Below are 16,546 nucleotides of genomic sequence, written 5' to 3'. Positions count from 1 at the left end.
GCATAAGAAACTGTTTCCTGATTGCTGGGTCGGTTTTATCTCCCTCAACCTTTCACTGTTCTCATGCTTAGATTAGAAGCTACATTTATTAATGGTATAGTTGGTGGTGTTTTCAGAGTGCTTCAGGTTCTACCATTTATGCGTTAAGGCTTTAGAGAATGGTCTTTGGCCAGTGTTTTGCAGGTGGTCAGGCATATACCCTATTCTGACTCTAGACCTCAGGGTAGAGAGTACGACTTAGATTATACTGGACAACAAATAAAACAAACATTCCCTTGCATTTGCCCTCTTCTGTATCGACATAATAACAAGGCAAAGATAAGATTCAATTTGTGGCATTCTTCACCACTCATAAATATAGGGTTAAATATTACACTAAATAGTTATGTGCAGTAAAAATACTGCAATAATGCCTGGTGCAAGAAGACTAAAATCAAGTTTTTCCAGCAGACCTCTAAATGTATAATTAACCTTTTCTCAGCTTTCTTGTCCTGGTGGCTCTCTACAGTTCCTTTCCTTCAAATCTGCCTGTTGCCACTGCAGCTGTTGGAGAAAGCTACCTTAACACAAATTGAAATAAACACTTTTTTCTATTTCTTCTGCTATTGCAACATTACATTACAGGATCCATCGGCATAGGAAGTTGCAAAAGCCAGAAGCATAAATGTGTTCAAGAGATTGCACACATTTGTGGACAACAGGTTCATTAATGACTGTTCAACCTAATGCAACATCTGGTTCAGGAAGTCTGTACATCACTGATTACCAGAAGCTGAGAGGGTAGCTGGAGGAATAATCATGGTATACTTGATATGTTGCTGACAGCCTTTTCTCTCAGCATCTACCTCTGTCCCTTAGCAGAAATGAATACAGAATGAGAGGGATGCTGAGTCCAATTTGTTACTGCCATTCCATGCCTGCTTGACAAGACACGCAAGTTTACAAACAACACCGATAAGGAAGTTTTTTATATATTCAAGTAAGCATTAGGCCCGTTTCAGATCATTAGTAGTGGTGTGGCTATCAACATGTATCACACAGCTAAGATAATGAAGGAATGCTTCAATAGGAAAATGATGCAGAGGGATTGAGGGCCAGTAAAACCGTCTGGAAATGCTCCGGTTCAACATTATTAATCCATGTGCTTCTTCAACCAGTCGATGTATTTGGATACCCTTGTGTAAACCCCATAGCTGCCTTTAACAGCACAGCCCTTTCCCCAGCTAACAATTCCAGTCAGAAACCAAGTGTTCTTGTACTTTGTAGCATGAGGTCCACCACTGTCTCCCTTGCAGGAGTCTTTAACGCCGGTCAGGTCTCCTGCACAGAACATATTCTCTGTAATATTTAAATCAGTCTCCTTTTCACATTCTTGTGTCTTTACACGTGGCAAATCGACTCTCATCAGAACAGAAGAGGTGGCACCTCCATCTAGTAGGCGTCCCCATCCACTCACTGTGGAGAACTTGATGGAGGACAGTTCATACACTGCAAACCGTTTTTCAGGCAAACATATTGGCACCACATAGTCGGTGAGATTCATGGGTGTTTCCAGGTTCAGGAGTGCAATATCATGATCAACTTGCCCGTTCACGTATCTTTCATGAACAATTATCCTGGCAACTCCACTTTCTTGTTCGGTTTTCTCATCATTATTTATTGTGTGTTCACCTGAAAAGTTGTTAAACGCAGGTCATGTCAGGCAGCTCCTTGATTCCCCACAAGTTTGAGGAGGTAGGGGGGTTTCTAGTCTGACACTTCTTAAGGGCAATTCCCTTATACTAGCAAAGCCTGCACATTTTATCTTTTACTCTGGTTTGTCAGGATGAGAAGCTGTCACCACAACCACATCTTGATAATATGAGAAGGGGAAGATACATACCCAGCCTCACCCGAAGCTGTACAGGATGAGTATGCTCCAAACAGTGAGCTGCAGTGACCACCCACTCTGGGGAAAGCAGGGTACCGCCACACTTTTCTGCCTGGTTCTGTATTATAAGGGCCTGCCAACATAAAGCAAATTTATGTCTTGCATCAAATGTGCTTGACCTGAATCTCAGTAGAGTTGGGGTTTATATCACTTTTTTCTGTCTCTTTATGCAACCGTGTTTGAGGATACTGTGCTCATTGCATGGAGAATTTAGGATGGGGAGTCTTCCCATTGACATTTTCTCCATTTTGTAGTATGAACTTTGCCTATTATGGCCAAGAGCGTATCCCTGGAAGCTGCAACTAACATTCTTGCTGGCAGTGGCATTAAGAACTAAGGGGTCAGGAGGTAAGAGGAGGCTCTATTACCACTCCACTCCCATGAAAGCAGGAACTCCAGAACAAGGCTAAGGTGCATGATTGAAACAGGTAGATCTGCTGGCTATGGATGGAGCGGGAATTTGGGCATCCAGACCTGGCACTTTTTATGGATTTTTAACATAATACATTTAAAGCAATGAATTTAAGTTAGTGGTTTCAGAAGGGGTGTGTGTGTGTGTGTGTGTGTAAAGCAGTGAAAGATTTCTGAAGACTCACTTGCCATGGACATTCACCTGGAGGACAGATTAAACCACCTACTATTCTCCCTCGTGCAGTTGCATTTGTTTTTGCCAGCACTGGTATTTTTCCACATGGGTATTTCACTAGAAAAAGAAAAAAACAAACCAATAAAAAACCCAAACCCAACCAAAAGGCAGCAAGTGTGATCTTTTTGCGCTGGAGTCACAGCAAAATGTGTAAGGTCTTCAGTGAAATTATGTTAGCTGAAAAACTGGGTTTCTAGTCTGGGAGCATGGGTTCTCAGAAGTAATTTAGAGCAGCTCAGCAGGTAAGTAGTCTTTTTGTTTGGAAACAGCCAGAAATGCTTTTACAGATAGAGTGCAGGCCCACACATTATCATTGACACACTCACCTACCACAGAAGTTTGCAAACAATATACCTGCTTAAGATACATGTTAGCACTATGAGGTAGGCTGCAGGCTGTAGAGCAGAAGTGACTCTGTCAAGCTTTGTAGTGTACAAATTTTTCAGCAACCCTGCTGACTTTAACTCCGTTGTACCGAGTGCACAGCATCCGTGGCGTGGTGAGACACAGGCTTAAGCATGGGATGGACATGCAGCTTGCTGTCCCTTGTGTGGGTGGACCTGAAGATCTCCTAGGAGCAGATACTATGTCTTCTGGTATACCTTCCAGCAGACTGGGATTAGTCTGCTTGGGTCCAGAGCATCCTTGGTTCTTCTGGACTGCACATCTCAGTCTAAGGTCTGTTTTTAGCCTGAGCAATCACGTGAAGACTGGCAGAGGATCAAATCCTGAGAACTGAACCTGCGACTGACCTGCAGTGCAGAGGAAGCCTTGGCGTTTTCGTAAATCCTTCACCCAACACAGTTTTCCTTTCAAGAAGAAGGTCTGCCTTTGGGGATATTTGTGTGCCATGTAGCTGTGCTGTAGGTGAACACACCGTCCCTTCCATCCAGCAGTCACTCTGTGATAACCTTCCATCCAGCAGTCACTCTGTGATAACGCTGTGAGGAGCGCCCGCCTTCCATCGCTTTGGGAGCCAGGGCCCTCTGGTCTGTGCTGGGCTGAATCTGACATCTCCATGGATCTGTAATTACTTCAGCTGATACAAAGACAGCATCAAGCTTTTACAGGTACAGGCAAGGTATGGAGGAGCAGGGCTAGCTCTTTGGTAACAGCTGGTGTAAGATCAGAATAGGCGTAACACAAACCCATACCCTGTAACGCTGTATGCAGGGCAGCGCAGGGTCAGGTCAGGCGTTCGAAAGGGCTGTTGTGAGATGTGACAGGAGGATGGTGAAGGGACTGGCAGTTACACAGTTTTGTCTCCTTGCAACACACTGTCAGCACTAAGGCTATTTTGGTCCCCAAGAAGCAAGTAGCCACAAATACATCTTCCTCATGGGGGAAGACGTGCTGAAAAGCCTGTGGGGAATATTGAATCCTTTGTTCTCAGCTTTTAACAAAAGCAGCTTCCCCATCACATGATATTGCAGAATCTGTTAATAAGGGATAAGCACATTAATAGACATTTTTCCTAATGAAATTGCTGTTCTTGAGAGCTAGGTTGTCATTATCAGTTCTCTGCATGAGTGCTCCATCGAGGTGTGTGTAGCGGGGGGGCATTACCCCTCAGAATTACTTTGCATGCTCCCTGCCGCTTTTTCCGTTATGTTCATGTCCCTAGGAGTCTCTCCCCTCTAATAAAGCAATTCAAGTAGGCATCTGCAATAGAGTCAGGTGCCAGCTTACATATTGGAAAAATAATGAACTTGCAGTACTGTAGTCCCAATTGGAATTCACCTTGTCAGATGAGTGAGAGAAATATCTAGCCATAGTGCTGAGAAGAATACCAAAAGTGTACTAGTCCTGCCAAATGGGGGTGGGGGGAGAAAGAAAAAAAAAAAAAAAAAGAGAAAAAAATCACAAAACTTGTTTTCTTTGGTGCTAACAGTCCTCTTCCTCTCTTGACTCCTGTGCTGAAATAAATATGGTAATAAAATCCAGAGTCACAATTTCAGATGGGAGATCCAACAGTAAAACAATGCTGCCCCAAAAATGTTTTCCCAGTGTGGGTGTAAGCTGAAACAAAAAAGGACTTGTGAGGCCCAGAGCCCCTCCACTGACCAGAAACCCCTCAGCCTGATCCCAGATCCTGACTACCTGCTGCTGTGCTGTATTTAGGCTCCTTGGCCATGAGCTTGTCTCCACTGCTCAGTCCTTCACTACTAGACAAGTGGTGAAAGCACTCCCTAAGGAGGAGGCAGGGGTTCAGCTCCCTCCTTGCTCCTAGTAGGCAGGATGTTCAAACTCGAATTTCCCGCGTCCCAGAGGAGTGGACCTCTGGGGCCAGGAGGGGGAGGTGCAAAAGGCTCTTTGCTCAGTGTGCACACTTCGCCAGCTGCTTTCCTGGTGTCTAACTCCCACCAGCAGCCCAGACTTACTGCTCTGGACTCTACCCTCAGAAGAAGAGGTGGGGAGCTGCTGGCTAAGGGTTATACCTCGCACCCCCTGATGTGTACGTGTTGAAAACTTTTCCTCCAGAGCTGGCTTAGACTTGGCATCAGGCTAGCAGTATCTTACCTTGGGGAATGCAGGACACGCCATCACTCGCTAAAGTGTAATCATCCGCACAGAAGCACACTCGTTTTTCAGACTGCGCATCAGTACAGTACTGTTCACAGCCACCGTTGTCGTAAATGCACTTCAGTTTGTCAGCCACGGCTGAAGTCAGAGAAAGAGCATTTAGTTTTCCTAGCATGGATTTTGGTGCTTATCATGAATCAGTTGCAACTGGAAATGGTGACAGGGAAGCAAGGCAGCAAAGCAGATTTCTGTGATTTATGTACAGCAACTGCATCAAATGTGCCTTTTATTTGGCAAAACTTAGGTAGGCCTGGATCTCCAGGCACTGGGAAAGAAAAGGCTATGCTTAAGAAACACACACCTAAAATTAAATCAGTCTGCATTTATGCAGTAGCTGAACTGTTTAAAGGATGGAGGTCTTATGATTGTGTGGTAACCATTGTAACGTATGTCTGAAAAATAACTGTTTTGTATTTTGCCACCTGGCAGAAGGATGCTCTGGGATGACTGTTGAGACTGCCTGGTTAGACTTGACAAGTGCCTAGTCCTTGTTTGGGCTCAGCACGTTCTGATGGTGTAAGTGTAACGCTCAGTGTGGGGTGCCCACTGAAATCGATGGGAAGACATATACTGACTTCCTTAACTGCTGGATCCGTCACCCTGGCTCTGTACAACCCGTATGCAGTGTAGTTCTCATTCACCTACTGTACCAAGCTTCTAAGTTAAAGTAACTTCAGCATTTGAGTAGGGCAAAAAAAAATCCTCCTTTCTCTCAGACAGTGGACAAAAGGCAATTTTCTTTTTTTAATGAAGTTATCATCATAGAGTAATAATTATCTTGCTGCCTTGCAGTGCCTGACTGCCAGCTGGTTAGGTCCATCACGCACCACAGGCAGTGTGAACAGTAGCTGTCAAAGCTAGAATGATGCAGAATGTTAATGGTTGCTACTGCTTATCTCAATGCCTTGCATTTGAATTAATAAAGACACTTTTATTTTGTTATCGATGCCAGAGCTGACCTTTTTCACAGCTTTTGCCCTCATATTCGATGGGACAGCGGCAAACAAAATCCTGAAACTGGTCATCACAACTCCCGCCGTTCTGACAGGGGTTGGAGTCACACTGGTTAGGGTCTGTAAAAACATTCAGTGTCAGTCTGGTTCATGTAGAGCTGCAGCAGCAGGAGTGTTTTCACAGCTGTTAGAACATCCCAAATGATCGTACCATAATAGATGTGCCAGAACTCTTTCTGGAAGAAAAAGATGTGAGATTTAATTAAAGAAAAATTAACTCAGGTTAAGCCCTACAGCCTGTGTAGCACAGGAAGAGTTACAGATGGCCACAGTGATGCCCTTTTTGCCTTTATAATTTATGAAAGTTGATATCCATAAAATATTCTACATTATTTTCTACATGATTTTCATGTACCAATAGAGAAGGGCACTGTGTAACACACACAAATAGGTTATTAATCAATAACCTCCGGTATAGTTGAGGTGGGATTGACTGAAACAGAAATTGCACAATACAATAATTTAAGGTATTGTCAGGTCAGGAATTACTGGGGGGTTGGAGAGACAACTTCGAGAGCATCACTACTGCTGCGTGTCCCCCTGTAAACGCAAGAGAAAGATGCAAACAGCAGGACACACTGCACTTTTTTTACTCTCATGGTTTAAAGTCTGAAAGCACAACCTTGCGTAGGGGGAGTCCACCTGACAGTGAGCACTCACCCAGCCCCGTGTTACTTACTGTCCTTTCTTCATCACGGTAAATCTCTCTTGCTTCCTCAAACGAGCACTTCTCTTCCATGCATTCTCTCTCTAGTGACCCCAGTTTTAGCTCTTCGAAGATGCTGTTGGCTCGTCTTTGCCTTTGCAAAATGCTGCTTGCCTCTTCCTGCTTTAGAAAGACTGAAAAACAGCGGCATACTCTGTTTGTTACACAGCTGTGCTCTCCAGACAGAGAGGATGGGGGGACCAATTCCCCTGAAAGCTTTTCTGCATCCCAAGGTTTTTCTGAGACACTTTAGAACAGAAATGGGCAAATGTGAAAGAGCCTCCTTTCTCTGGCCTGCCTGTCAGGTAAAGTGGCAGCACATGAATTTTACAGAGCCCAGAACTTGAGAGAAGATGGCATGTTGCACTGGTGGTGTATGTGAGCAACTCTCAAGGTACCGCTGTATGTCGTATAGTCAGTCTCAACATGCACAGCACGGTTTCTTCTTGAAAAGCCTGTGTCGCTTTATGTAGCACGGACGTACGTGGCAACACCTGATTTTTCTGTACTTGCTACAGCAAGTCACTTTGTGGCAGGTGGACCACAGTCATCCCTTCACCCAGTCACATGTCATCTCACACACCTGCACTCTTTGGACCTGTAGAAGGGATTTACCGCACTATTTGTAGACCACAATCTAAAACCCACTGCTTTAATGTATCTTTAGTTTTATTCTGTAAAAAAGGCTACGTTAAGGTACATAGGAAGACTGGACAATGGTGTTCGCGTTTCCCGGTGAAGCCTGTGGATGGCTCCTAGCTGCTGCCAGCACCATAGACCACATTCGCAGGGGCCTTCTCCCCGTGTGTCTCCACCATGCTTTCGAAGGTCACTGGGTGCACAGGTCTGATAGCAGATATCAGCAGAGCTCGCTTCCGAGAGCTACGTCAACTTGCAGCTGACAGAAATGGGCACCGAAAGAGCTGATACCATTGCCACCATGCTGACCTGCTCCTCAGCTTCAGGATACAAGCACATCACGCAGCTGTGCCCTCCCAGTGTAATTCAGGATAAGGAACAAGAAGTCCCAGTACTGTGATGTACTTTTGATCCGTGTACTACACAGAACAAGTCTTGAAATAATTAATTTGTGAGGTTTTTTTACGTTTTGGTTTTTTTTTTCCTCTTCCTCCGTGTCAGTAGGAGATTCTGGAGCTTCATGACAGCAACTTACATTTCGGTTCTTTTAACTATTTCACCTGGGATTATGGGTAGATTTGGGGACTGAGGCTGATGCATATCACCTGCCTTTCCCCTGGGACATTCTCCACTAAATGACCCCCGAGAGAGCAGGAGTTGCCTCCTACCTGCTGGAAGGGCCCTGAGATATTTGCTGAGGAACAAGACACGTGTGTCCTCACTGACGTACACACAAACATAAATACTGGGAAGGTTTATTCCAGTCTGGTGAGGTGTCTCCAAACAGTTGTGTCTAATCAGAACATTTGATCATTTACATGCAATATAGTGGTAACTGTCTCTATATTTCAAAGTTACTTGAAGGAATAAAATACCGTGCAGCATGCATTGAATTTTTCCCAGGGTGCTTCATAAACATTTACTCAGTGTAGGAATGGCAGCTGGGTCTTTCCGCCATGATTTTAAAGTCGGGCTGTATGCATTAATATGGCTTTCTTTAAAGGCTTTTAATTAACCTTACACTGCAGTTACATGACAGTATCAGTGCACAGGCACAGAGTCTGGCAGAGAGCATGCCTGGGCGTGTGGCTGGGGACATCCTCCCGCTTTCATTTTGGCGTTCTCCACTTATTTACATTGGAATGCTTTTGACTTTGCTACATATTTTTCCAGCTTTGTTCACTGCAGTGCAGGAGACCCAGCCAATGGCTAGCTGGGAATCTGAAAGCACTGGGTCTGCTTTGTTAATCTGGGAGCTGATTTTCAGACGCGTACTGGAGCCACGAAAGAGCTACCACCTCACTGCCTTCTACTGCTACCGAAACAGCAGAATGACTGACTATTGATTCTTTGCTTTGAAAAATGCCACAGTTCAATATGAAAGAACAATAAATCCAAGTTCCCTTTTTTTCATGTAGTGGGCAGACAGCTGATATTTTGCCTGCTGTCTGCTCGGTGAGATAACAGATTCATTTAACAGTCTAGAGGTGCTTTTCCTTAGTTGGCAAAACAAGTGTGTGGATGCCATCACTGAAAGCAAACAAGAACCTTAGAATAACTCACAGGCGCAACTGGAGGCAGGACAAACATGCAACAGTGCTCAAAACTTGCAGTGAAAATTATGTCTGAGTAACAGGAGAGAAGTCCATTGCCAGTAAACACGATTACAGCCATATCCTACAACATACCTGCATCCAGAGAAAGAGGAATCAGTAGCAGGAAGCAGAGGAACAAAGCCATGCACTGCCTGGAAACCATGATGAACCCTGCAAGCTGGCGTCCTGGTAGTGTATTGACATTTCAGCAAGTACTGTTTGGCCAAAGAGCTCAGCTTCAAATGATCGGAGCCAGAGGAGGGGCTGGCGAGTCATGGAAACAGAAAAAGATCCATGACAGCCCAGTGAGCTGAGCAAATCCTGCAATGTGCCCTTTTCAAACAAGCGCGGAACTTGGTTTTGAAGCGTGCTCTCCTGACCTGTGCAAAGGCTATGCTGATTACACAGGCTGCTACCCCAGGCCTTCATTTTCCATCTAACGTGCCTGTTTCATAAGAAACCTAAGTGCTGGGACCTCGGGTCCGTATGACTGGCACTAACTTGGCCATATTGCCATGTGCGGAGGGAGCAGCGACGTGATATTTATCTTGAATTGGCAGTCAAGATACAGCCTTCCAGTGCTTTGGAGTATGATCGAACCACTGACATCTGTCTTTTCCCATTTCTCTGTCACCAGCTGAAACACTGCACTTCTAGCTGAATTTACTTGGAGACACTAATTAACCAGCAAGAGACACCCTTCACTGTTTCTCTCCATCTTTACTGCAAGGCCCATGTGGCCAGCACAAGTTGCACCAGTTGAAGAGATGCTGAGCTGACCCACGTTACATTTCATTAGTAACATAGGGGCTTGAGGGGCTGATCTGCAGGCAATGTTTTATCTGGAACACAATCAGTCCTCTGATTTAATGGAAATCAATTAATGGCATCAGACTAAAGAATTGACAACATTCCTGGGGAAATATTTACTTAAGATAGCAGTGAGGTAAAGAGCATGTTTGCCTATGAGAAGTGAAGCGTTGCCTGAGAGCTGGAGTATTTCTGGGCTGTTTTCCCCTTCCAGTGTCAAAAGGAAGGAGGCTCAGCTCTGCATCTGAATGCTGCAGCAAAGAAAAGCAACAGCTGGATTTTTACTTTGCTGCCAACACTTGGTGTAACTCCTTGCAGCAGTCGTGATTGCTTAGGAGAGCCGGGCTCCCAGCTGTTCTCCACATGCGGTGCTACTATTTGGTGGCGATGTGCACAGCTGGGTGTTCTGCTTTGAACTCGCTTTCCCAAGAGGGAGCATCTGGGCACTTCCCTGGATCGCAACCTGGCTAATTCCCAGCAGCCCAGTTCCCGGGATGGTCAAGGTGGCAGGTCCTGTCCCGGGACAGAGGAAGGAGGCAAGTTACTGGAATACAAGAGGAGCTACAGCAGCCCCATGCTGTCCCCATCTCTGCTTTTGGGGAACCCTCTCCACACCTCATAGCCTGCTAACATGATCCTCCCTGCTTAGTCACTTGCCTATGGCAGCGAGTTCAAAATAGCAAGGGCACGTTCAGCTTAGCAAGACCAAAGCTTGTTGGCTCTTTGTCTCGTCCGCTTGGGGAAAGATCTAGCCCCGTCCAGCTAAACGAGCCAGGCAAATCAGAGCACGAGGCTGTGCCTCCCACACCTGAGGCCAGCCTGGCTCTGTGCCTATTGCCCACCCTCCCCGGCCACATTTCCTCAGGCTGGGTGGGTAGCTCCCTGCCAGGGAGGGTGGGCTGGCTGCCACCCCACAGTGGCATCACAGCAGCTCTGCACCAGGGCACCCACCCCATCACTTTCTTGTCTTCTTCCCTCCTAGCGTGCAGATCCTGTGCCTCCTTCAGGACTAATGCAGTATTTTCCTTCCGTCTTCCTTCCTCTGTTGGCATCCCTTAAACATGAAATATTTGCTTTTATTGCTTGGGAACACAGCCAAACAGTTACTAGTTTTAGAGCCCTGGGAGAAGCCCAAGTGCTGGGGACAACAATCAGTTCATACAGGGACAGTCTTTCTTCCAAGAAAAATTTATGTGATTAGGTTTCATCAGGGATGACAGGGGTGACCATGCCTATGAGGAGGGTCACTGAGGATTCAGCAGCTCTTTGCTCATGAACTTCACATTCACAGATCTTGTCTCAAAGCTGTTTTCTACTAACTTCTGCTGGGCTAGTTCTTTGGTTAGAGCTGTGTTTTTAAAGAAGAGCTCCCCTTCCTTACTGTCTTAGACTCCAGCCAGGGGAGCAAATGTCAGTTCCTTAGGTTTTCTTCCCCAGAAGATCCCTAAGTCCTACTTCGCTATCCTTCTTGTGTGGTCTTGCTGTAGGTTCATGAGAATGGCCCTGGTATTCTGCTCTATAAACCTCCTTGTCAGCACAGGCTTCAGCCTTGGCTTATGTTTTCTGAGCAATTCCAAGAAAAACAACCCACTGTTCAATTAAAAGTGAATACATATTAACACAAACATGCACCCCTGCTGCTCATGGGTGCTACTGGAATGAGTTTGGGGGCAGCTGTTCAGAAAATGTGATTCAGGGTGTTTTTTTAGTGCATGTTTTGGATATGCCAAAATTACTTTATTTCAAGAAAAAAAAATTAAACATGAAAAATGTTAGCAATGTGAAATAAAAAAAATCTAAAGCAGAAACATTAGCCTGGAAGACATGAACTGATGTTTCAGAGCGTACCAATCTTTATTTTTCTTTTGTTTCCTACTGATACTTTTCAAAGAAAAACTCCTACAATTTTGCTATTTTTAGTTTCGTATTTTGGGTTGAAGAGAAGGTATGGAAGCTATTGGGAACTGTGCATCTTGAGCCGATCCAACACATTGCTGGTCATTTAAGCCCGAGTTTTCTAATCAGCACTCAGGAACAACTTAAAAAAAATAAATCAATGATTTCTATTTCAAAGAGGCCATAAGAGATCATTTCAGTAAGCTGACAAGGCTGTGTCTGGTTAAGAAAGGTTTAGAAACAAGCTCCCTCATGAATTTACAGAAGATTCAATTTAAATCTTCAATAACAATAGTAACTTGCCATCATTCATTTATCAGGCTAATTACAAGCAAGCCAAGCCTGTGATCAAGATAACGATTTCCTGTTTCTGTTGTACTAATCTATAAATATACGAATATCATGCTGCTAAGGTTTAAAGCAAATTATTTGGGTTTCAGACCTCAAAAGAGAACTATTTCTTTCCAGGAGAAAATTACTTGCCCGCTTGACTGAGTTCTGTATCCCCATAGAACAATTACTCTCATAAAGAGGAAACAGAAGATGGGGAGATAATATTTTTGATAATTTTTTTGTGACCAGCCCTGAATACAAGTGCTTAACATTTTATTTTTTAATCTTGATGCGGGTTATTTCATTCTTTTCTTTTGCTGTCTGAGAAGGATATCTAAAGATACCCAGATAATAAAGGAAGCAAAAGACATAGAAAAGGCAGTTGCAAAATAGATTTACAGTAAAGGCAGTGTGTCCCAAAGTTTGTCTGTATTATGCCACCTATCTCGGTTGATAATGAGAAATATTAACTCTACTACAGACCTTCTCTTGACTGTGTCCTGAGACCATCACAGCTGCAACAGCACCACTGGTAAATCCGTAGTCCTAAACGCAGCTGAGGACCTTGCTGTCTTGTCAATTGATGTGCACAGAATAAATATAAAAACCTGAAAGGCGATTAATCAATTCACTTCAAATGAATTGTCAAAGATAATATTTCAGCGCTAAACTGGCTAATCTGAGTAAAAACCTGTCACGACAAAAATGCAAAACTTGATCCTTGATTTTCTACCACCATCTCTAGGCTGCTGCTGGTACAGGCGGCGGCAGCAGTACCTGGGGAGGGGTGCAAAGATACCCAGCAAGCATATTTTAGTGCAGCCAGCTCTTCCTGTCTTTCTGCTACACAGACTTGCTGTTGTGGGTGATTTTGGCCACAGGTCAGAGCCATGGAGGAACTGGCAGAGCTCCTTGTGGTTTGCCTTTGCCCCAGCTGCAACTCCGTCCCTCCTTGCGAAGGGCTGAGGAACTCATCTTCGTGCTACGCTGCTAGGCTGGGTGAGGAAACACTGCCACTTCGTCCTGCAGCCTGCCTTTTGTGTACACCACGCTGCTTTTTTTCCTCTCGGGGCTTTGTCTAGGTGTAATGCTGCCCCCAGATTTCTCAAAAGGCTTGGGCTTTGGGCTCGGATGTTTCATGCTTCAGCAGAGACCCCTGGCACCCCTTGCCCCTGCGCTGCTGCTGCCTTTGGGGGCTGTCTTGGCCAGGGACATCGCAGAGGCCACAACCACAGGAGTGAGCGTGGGTGCTACTGCTTAGGAGAGCGGAATGCTGCACCCGTTCTGGGAGCTGACCCAGCCAAAAACTGCCAGGGAAAAGGTGAGGGAATAACTGAGCTGCTCCCTGGAGCTGGCAGGGCTACGGGTGCACTGCTTGTGAGGCAGGAGGGGAGTTTGCTGCTGGGCTGGCAGCAGCTCCATGCAGCTTCTACTTTGGCACACAACATGCAGCATTTTTTCATGCTGAAACAACTTTCCACCCCTGTGCTCCTCACCCCACTGCACCCGCCAGCCCCGTATGCTCCCCTCAAAAAATAACCCACTCTGCATTCTTCCCTCTGCCTTTTAACCTCTGGCTGACATGTGACAGCCCCTCGCCCCACCAGCAAACTAGTCCCTTGCCATCCCTCCATCCCTCCAGGCTGGCACAATGAGTAGCTGCTCTGGTACAAAGGAGCCTGCGGTGGGGCCAGCCTATGGTGCCCAGGTTGCCAAACATCATTTACACACTTAACCAACTTTTAGCAATGCAGAGCAACGCTAGCTCCAGTCAAATGAAAGAGGTATTAAGTAAACTGACAGCCAGTTTGGAAAATAAAGACTACTAGACATCCTTCTTTGTCTTAAAAAAAAGATTCTTTCTCTTAAATGGGCATTTACTGAGCTGGATTATCCACAGAGAGGTGGCATCTGAGTTTCTGCTTGCTGAGCGGATCATCCACCAAGAAAGCAAGGAGAAAAAGGAGGAAACAAGGATGCTCGAGAAAGAGCCAGGTAACAGGGGCTCCAGCAGCCATGGCTGAGAGCTGGTGAAGGCACTGCCTGGCGGGTGAGTGGCCATCTGGGGCAGGAGGGCAGCAAGGCATCCCCAGTGCTCAACAAAGCAGGGTGAGAAGTAGGGCAGCATGTACCTTCTGGAAGGACAGCAGAGGGTCTGCAGTAAAAGGCTGGATTTCCTGAGGATACAACATTTGCAGGATATCAAAGCCAAGGCCAGCTCCAGAGAGCCACAGAAACAGCTTGCGATAGTGAATGGCCAAGTGATCAAGTGATAGATGAAGCTGGAAAGTGTGCCTGGGAAACGAGCTGGGAAGACTGTGCACACAAAATGCTGAACTCTAACCCAGCGCCATTGTGGATGGTTCCCTGAAAGCATCAGCTTGAGGCGCAGCAGCTTGGAAATACATGGAAAGGAATGAAAAAAAAAAACCCAAGAAAAATCTGATCCAGTCTTGCTGGTGAGGGAGCTGGCATCCCTTCGCCTGAGCTGGGTCTCAGGAGCAGCTCCCGCTACCTTTTATGCAACAGCTCACTGACTGAGGCGAACAGCTGCTTTGGTCCCCACGTTGCTATTTGAAGACGGTATTACACAGCCTTCTGCACAGAAAAGTGACAAGCTCAAAATTTCACAAGCCTTAAATTTCTTTCCTGGATGTGTTAAGGGAAGAAGGGGAAATTTTAGAAGTATGTCAGACAGCATTTAAAGAGGGCTTCTGGAAGCTGCCTGGAACAAAGTAAGTGAAGCACATCTAATACCTCTGCCAAAGGCCTTGGGTTGTCCAGCTGCTGCAGCTGGCCTCACCCTGCCGGGGTGTTTGTAAAGGCAGGAGAAGGTATTTATCAAGTGCTTTGCTATTACAGGTCAGAAAACTACTTCACCCTCTGCGACTCTTTACCTAGCCATTCATTTCTTTCCACCTGCCCTGAGTCTCTGAAAGGATCGCATCTTCATCTTCCTTAACAGCTGCTAAAACAATAAAATTAGTTGTTGCTAATGTGGCCATCACAGCTTACACATTACCTATTCATCTCCTTTCAAATGAAAGCCCAGAGAAGCTACTTCAACATCTAAACATCTTATTTTGATCATACAGTATCTAGACACAGTTTACAACAGATATTAAGGGACAACAGAATCTGGCTCTTCTATTCCTGCATCCCAAGTTAAGGGAATTGAACTTGGGTAGCTTCCTCATACAAGGCAGATTTGGCACTCACCCATACCAATCCAGGGAGACTGCTAATTCTGGGGACTTGTGCGGATACGCCACACTTTACGATGCAGTTCATAACAACTATCTGATATACGATACAGAAGAGGAATGGGAGTCCCTGTCATCTTGAGGTAAGTGATGTAAACAAGTTATGGTTCAAAGTCCTCAGTTTTGCCCAATGACAATGGCTGTGCAGAATGGAGAGAGGGTTTTGTATTCCAGCCAGAAAACTGCTTCTGTGTCTGCGGAGACCATGCTCCAACTTTAAGCCAGTTATCTAGGATATAAGAAACCCAAGATGAGTCCATAGTCTTTGCAATAGGAAAAACCATCCTTACAATTAAAAAGAGACCAATCATTATTAGGGTTTTACATAGAAAATTATTTAATTTCCACTAAGATAAATCTGGCCTGGAATTCTTTCTTTCTTTTGCTCTAACTAGTATGATGTGACTCTGCTCAGAAAGGCTGGACCTCCTTTCGCTCACAAAAGTAGGACTACCTACTACAGAGGTAGCTGTCAACAGGAACAAGAGTAAATAAAAGCAATCAGATCCTAATAACACCTTATTTGAACTGTGTAATTGCACATGGCCACCAACTCAGCCCAGATGACTCCAGTCAGCGTAAAATTCACCTCCTTACCATGATGGCCCTTAAAACCATTAATCAGTAAATGCGCAAACATGTTCCTCTTCAGATGCTGCAAGGGTGAACATGGTTTCTCATTTCTCATGAGCTGTGGCCAGACATGGACCTCCAACTTGTTCTGCTCAAACCACAGGATCAGGAGGAGCGTGCATACAGGAGAGGAACCATGGGATGATACATAGCTTGCTTCAGGAAAACCCAACAGCAATGTGCTGTCTTTCAAAAACGAGTGTGTGGGAGAAAGGGAATCAATCTGATTACCTGGCACTGGCTTTCATTTTTTTATCCTCAGCCTGCAGGCACGCTTTAATTCCCCCACACCAGGTGAGACAGGATCACAAGGGTGAAACGCTGTTCTTCTGAGATGGTCCCACAATGACTAGGCAAAGGATATGAACATATGGACCCTGACAAGCGACAGCTAGACAGACCTGGTTTTCTGTTCCAAATCCTTCAGCCTGTCTGTTTTTATGCGATACCCGTAAGAAGCTTTTAAGACTGTGAGAGAAAATAAAACACAGAACATGTC

The 16,546-nt window shown here is 45.3% G+C and overlaps 1 protein-coding gene across 1 annotated transcript; it reads right to left on the bottom strand.

The window, feature by feature from the left end:
- Positions 1-886: 886 nt before the first annotated feature.
- On the bottom strand, positions 887-9,421 carry F7 (coagulation factor VII). The gene is made up of 8 exons (XM_037375795.1): positions 9,206-9,421; positions 6,852-7,012; positions 6,324-6,348; positions 6,119-6,232; positions 5,097-5,237; positions 2,527-2,633; positions 1,883-2,003; positions 887-1,671 (listed from the first exon to the last, which is right to left on the bottom strand). The coding sequence occupies exons 1-8, from the start codon at positions 9,273-9,275 to the stop codon at positions 1,133-1,135; spliced, it is 1,278 nt and encodes a 425-aa protein (XP_037231692.1). The 5' UTR covers positions 9,276-9,421; the 3' UTR covers positions 887-1,132.
- Between the last annotated feature and the right edge of the window lie 7,125 nt (positions 9,422-16,546).

Source organism: Falco rusticolus, chromosome 2, assembly GCF_015220075.1.
Source record: "Falco rusticolus isolate bFalRus1 chromosome 2, bFalRus1.pri, whole genome shotgun sequence".
NCBI lineage: Eukaryota > Metazoa > Chordata > Aves > Falconiformes > Falconidae > Falco > Falco rusticolus.
Note: the sequence above shows the minus strand (reverse complement) of the source record. Positions and strands in the feature narration are given on the sequence as shown.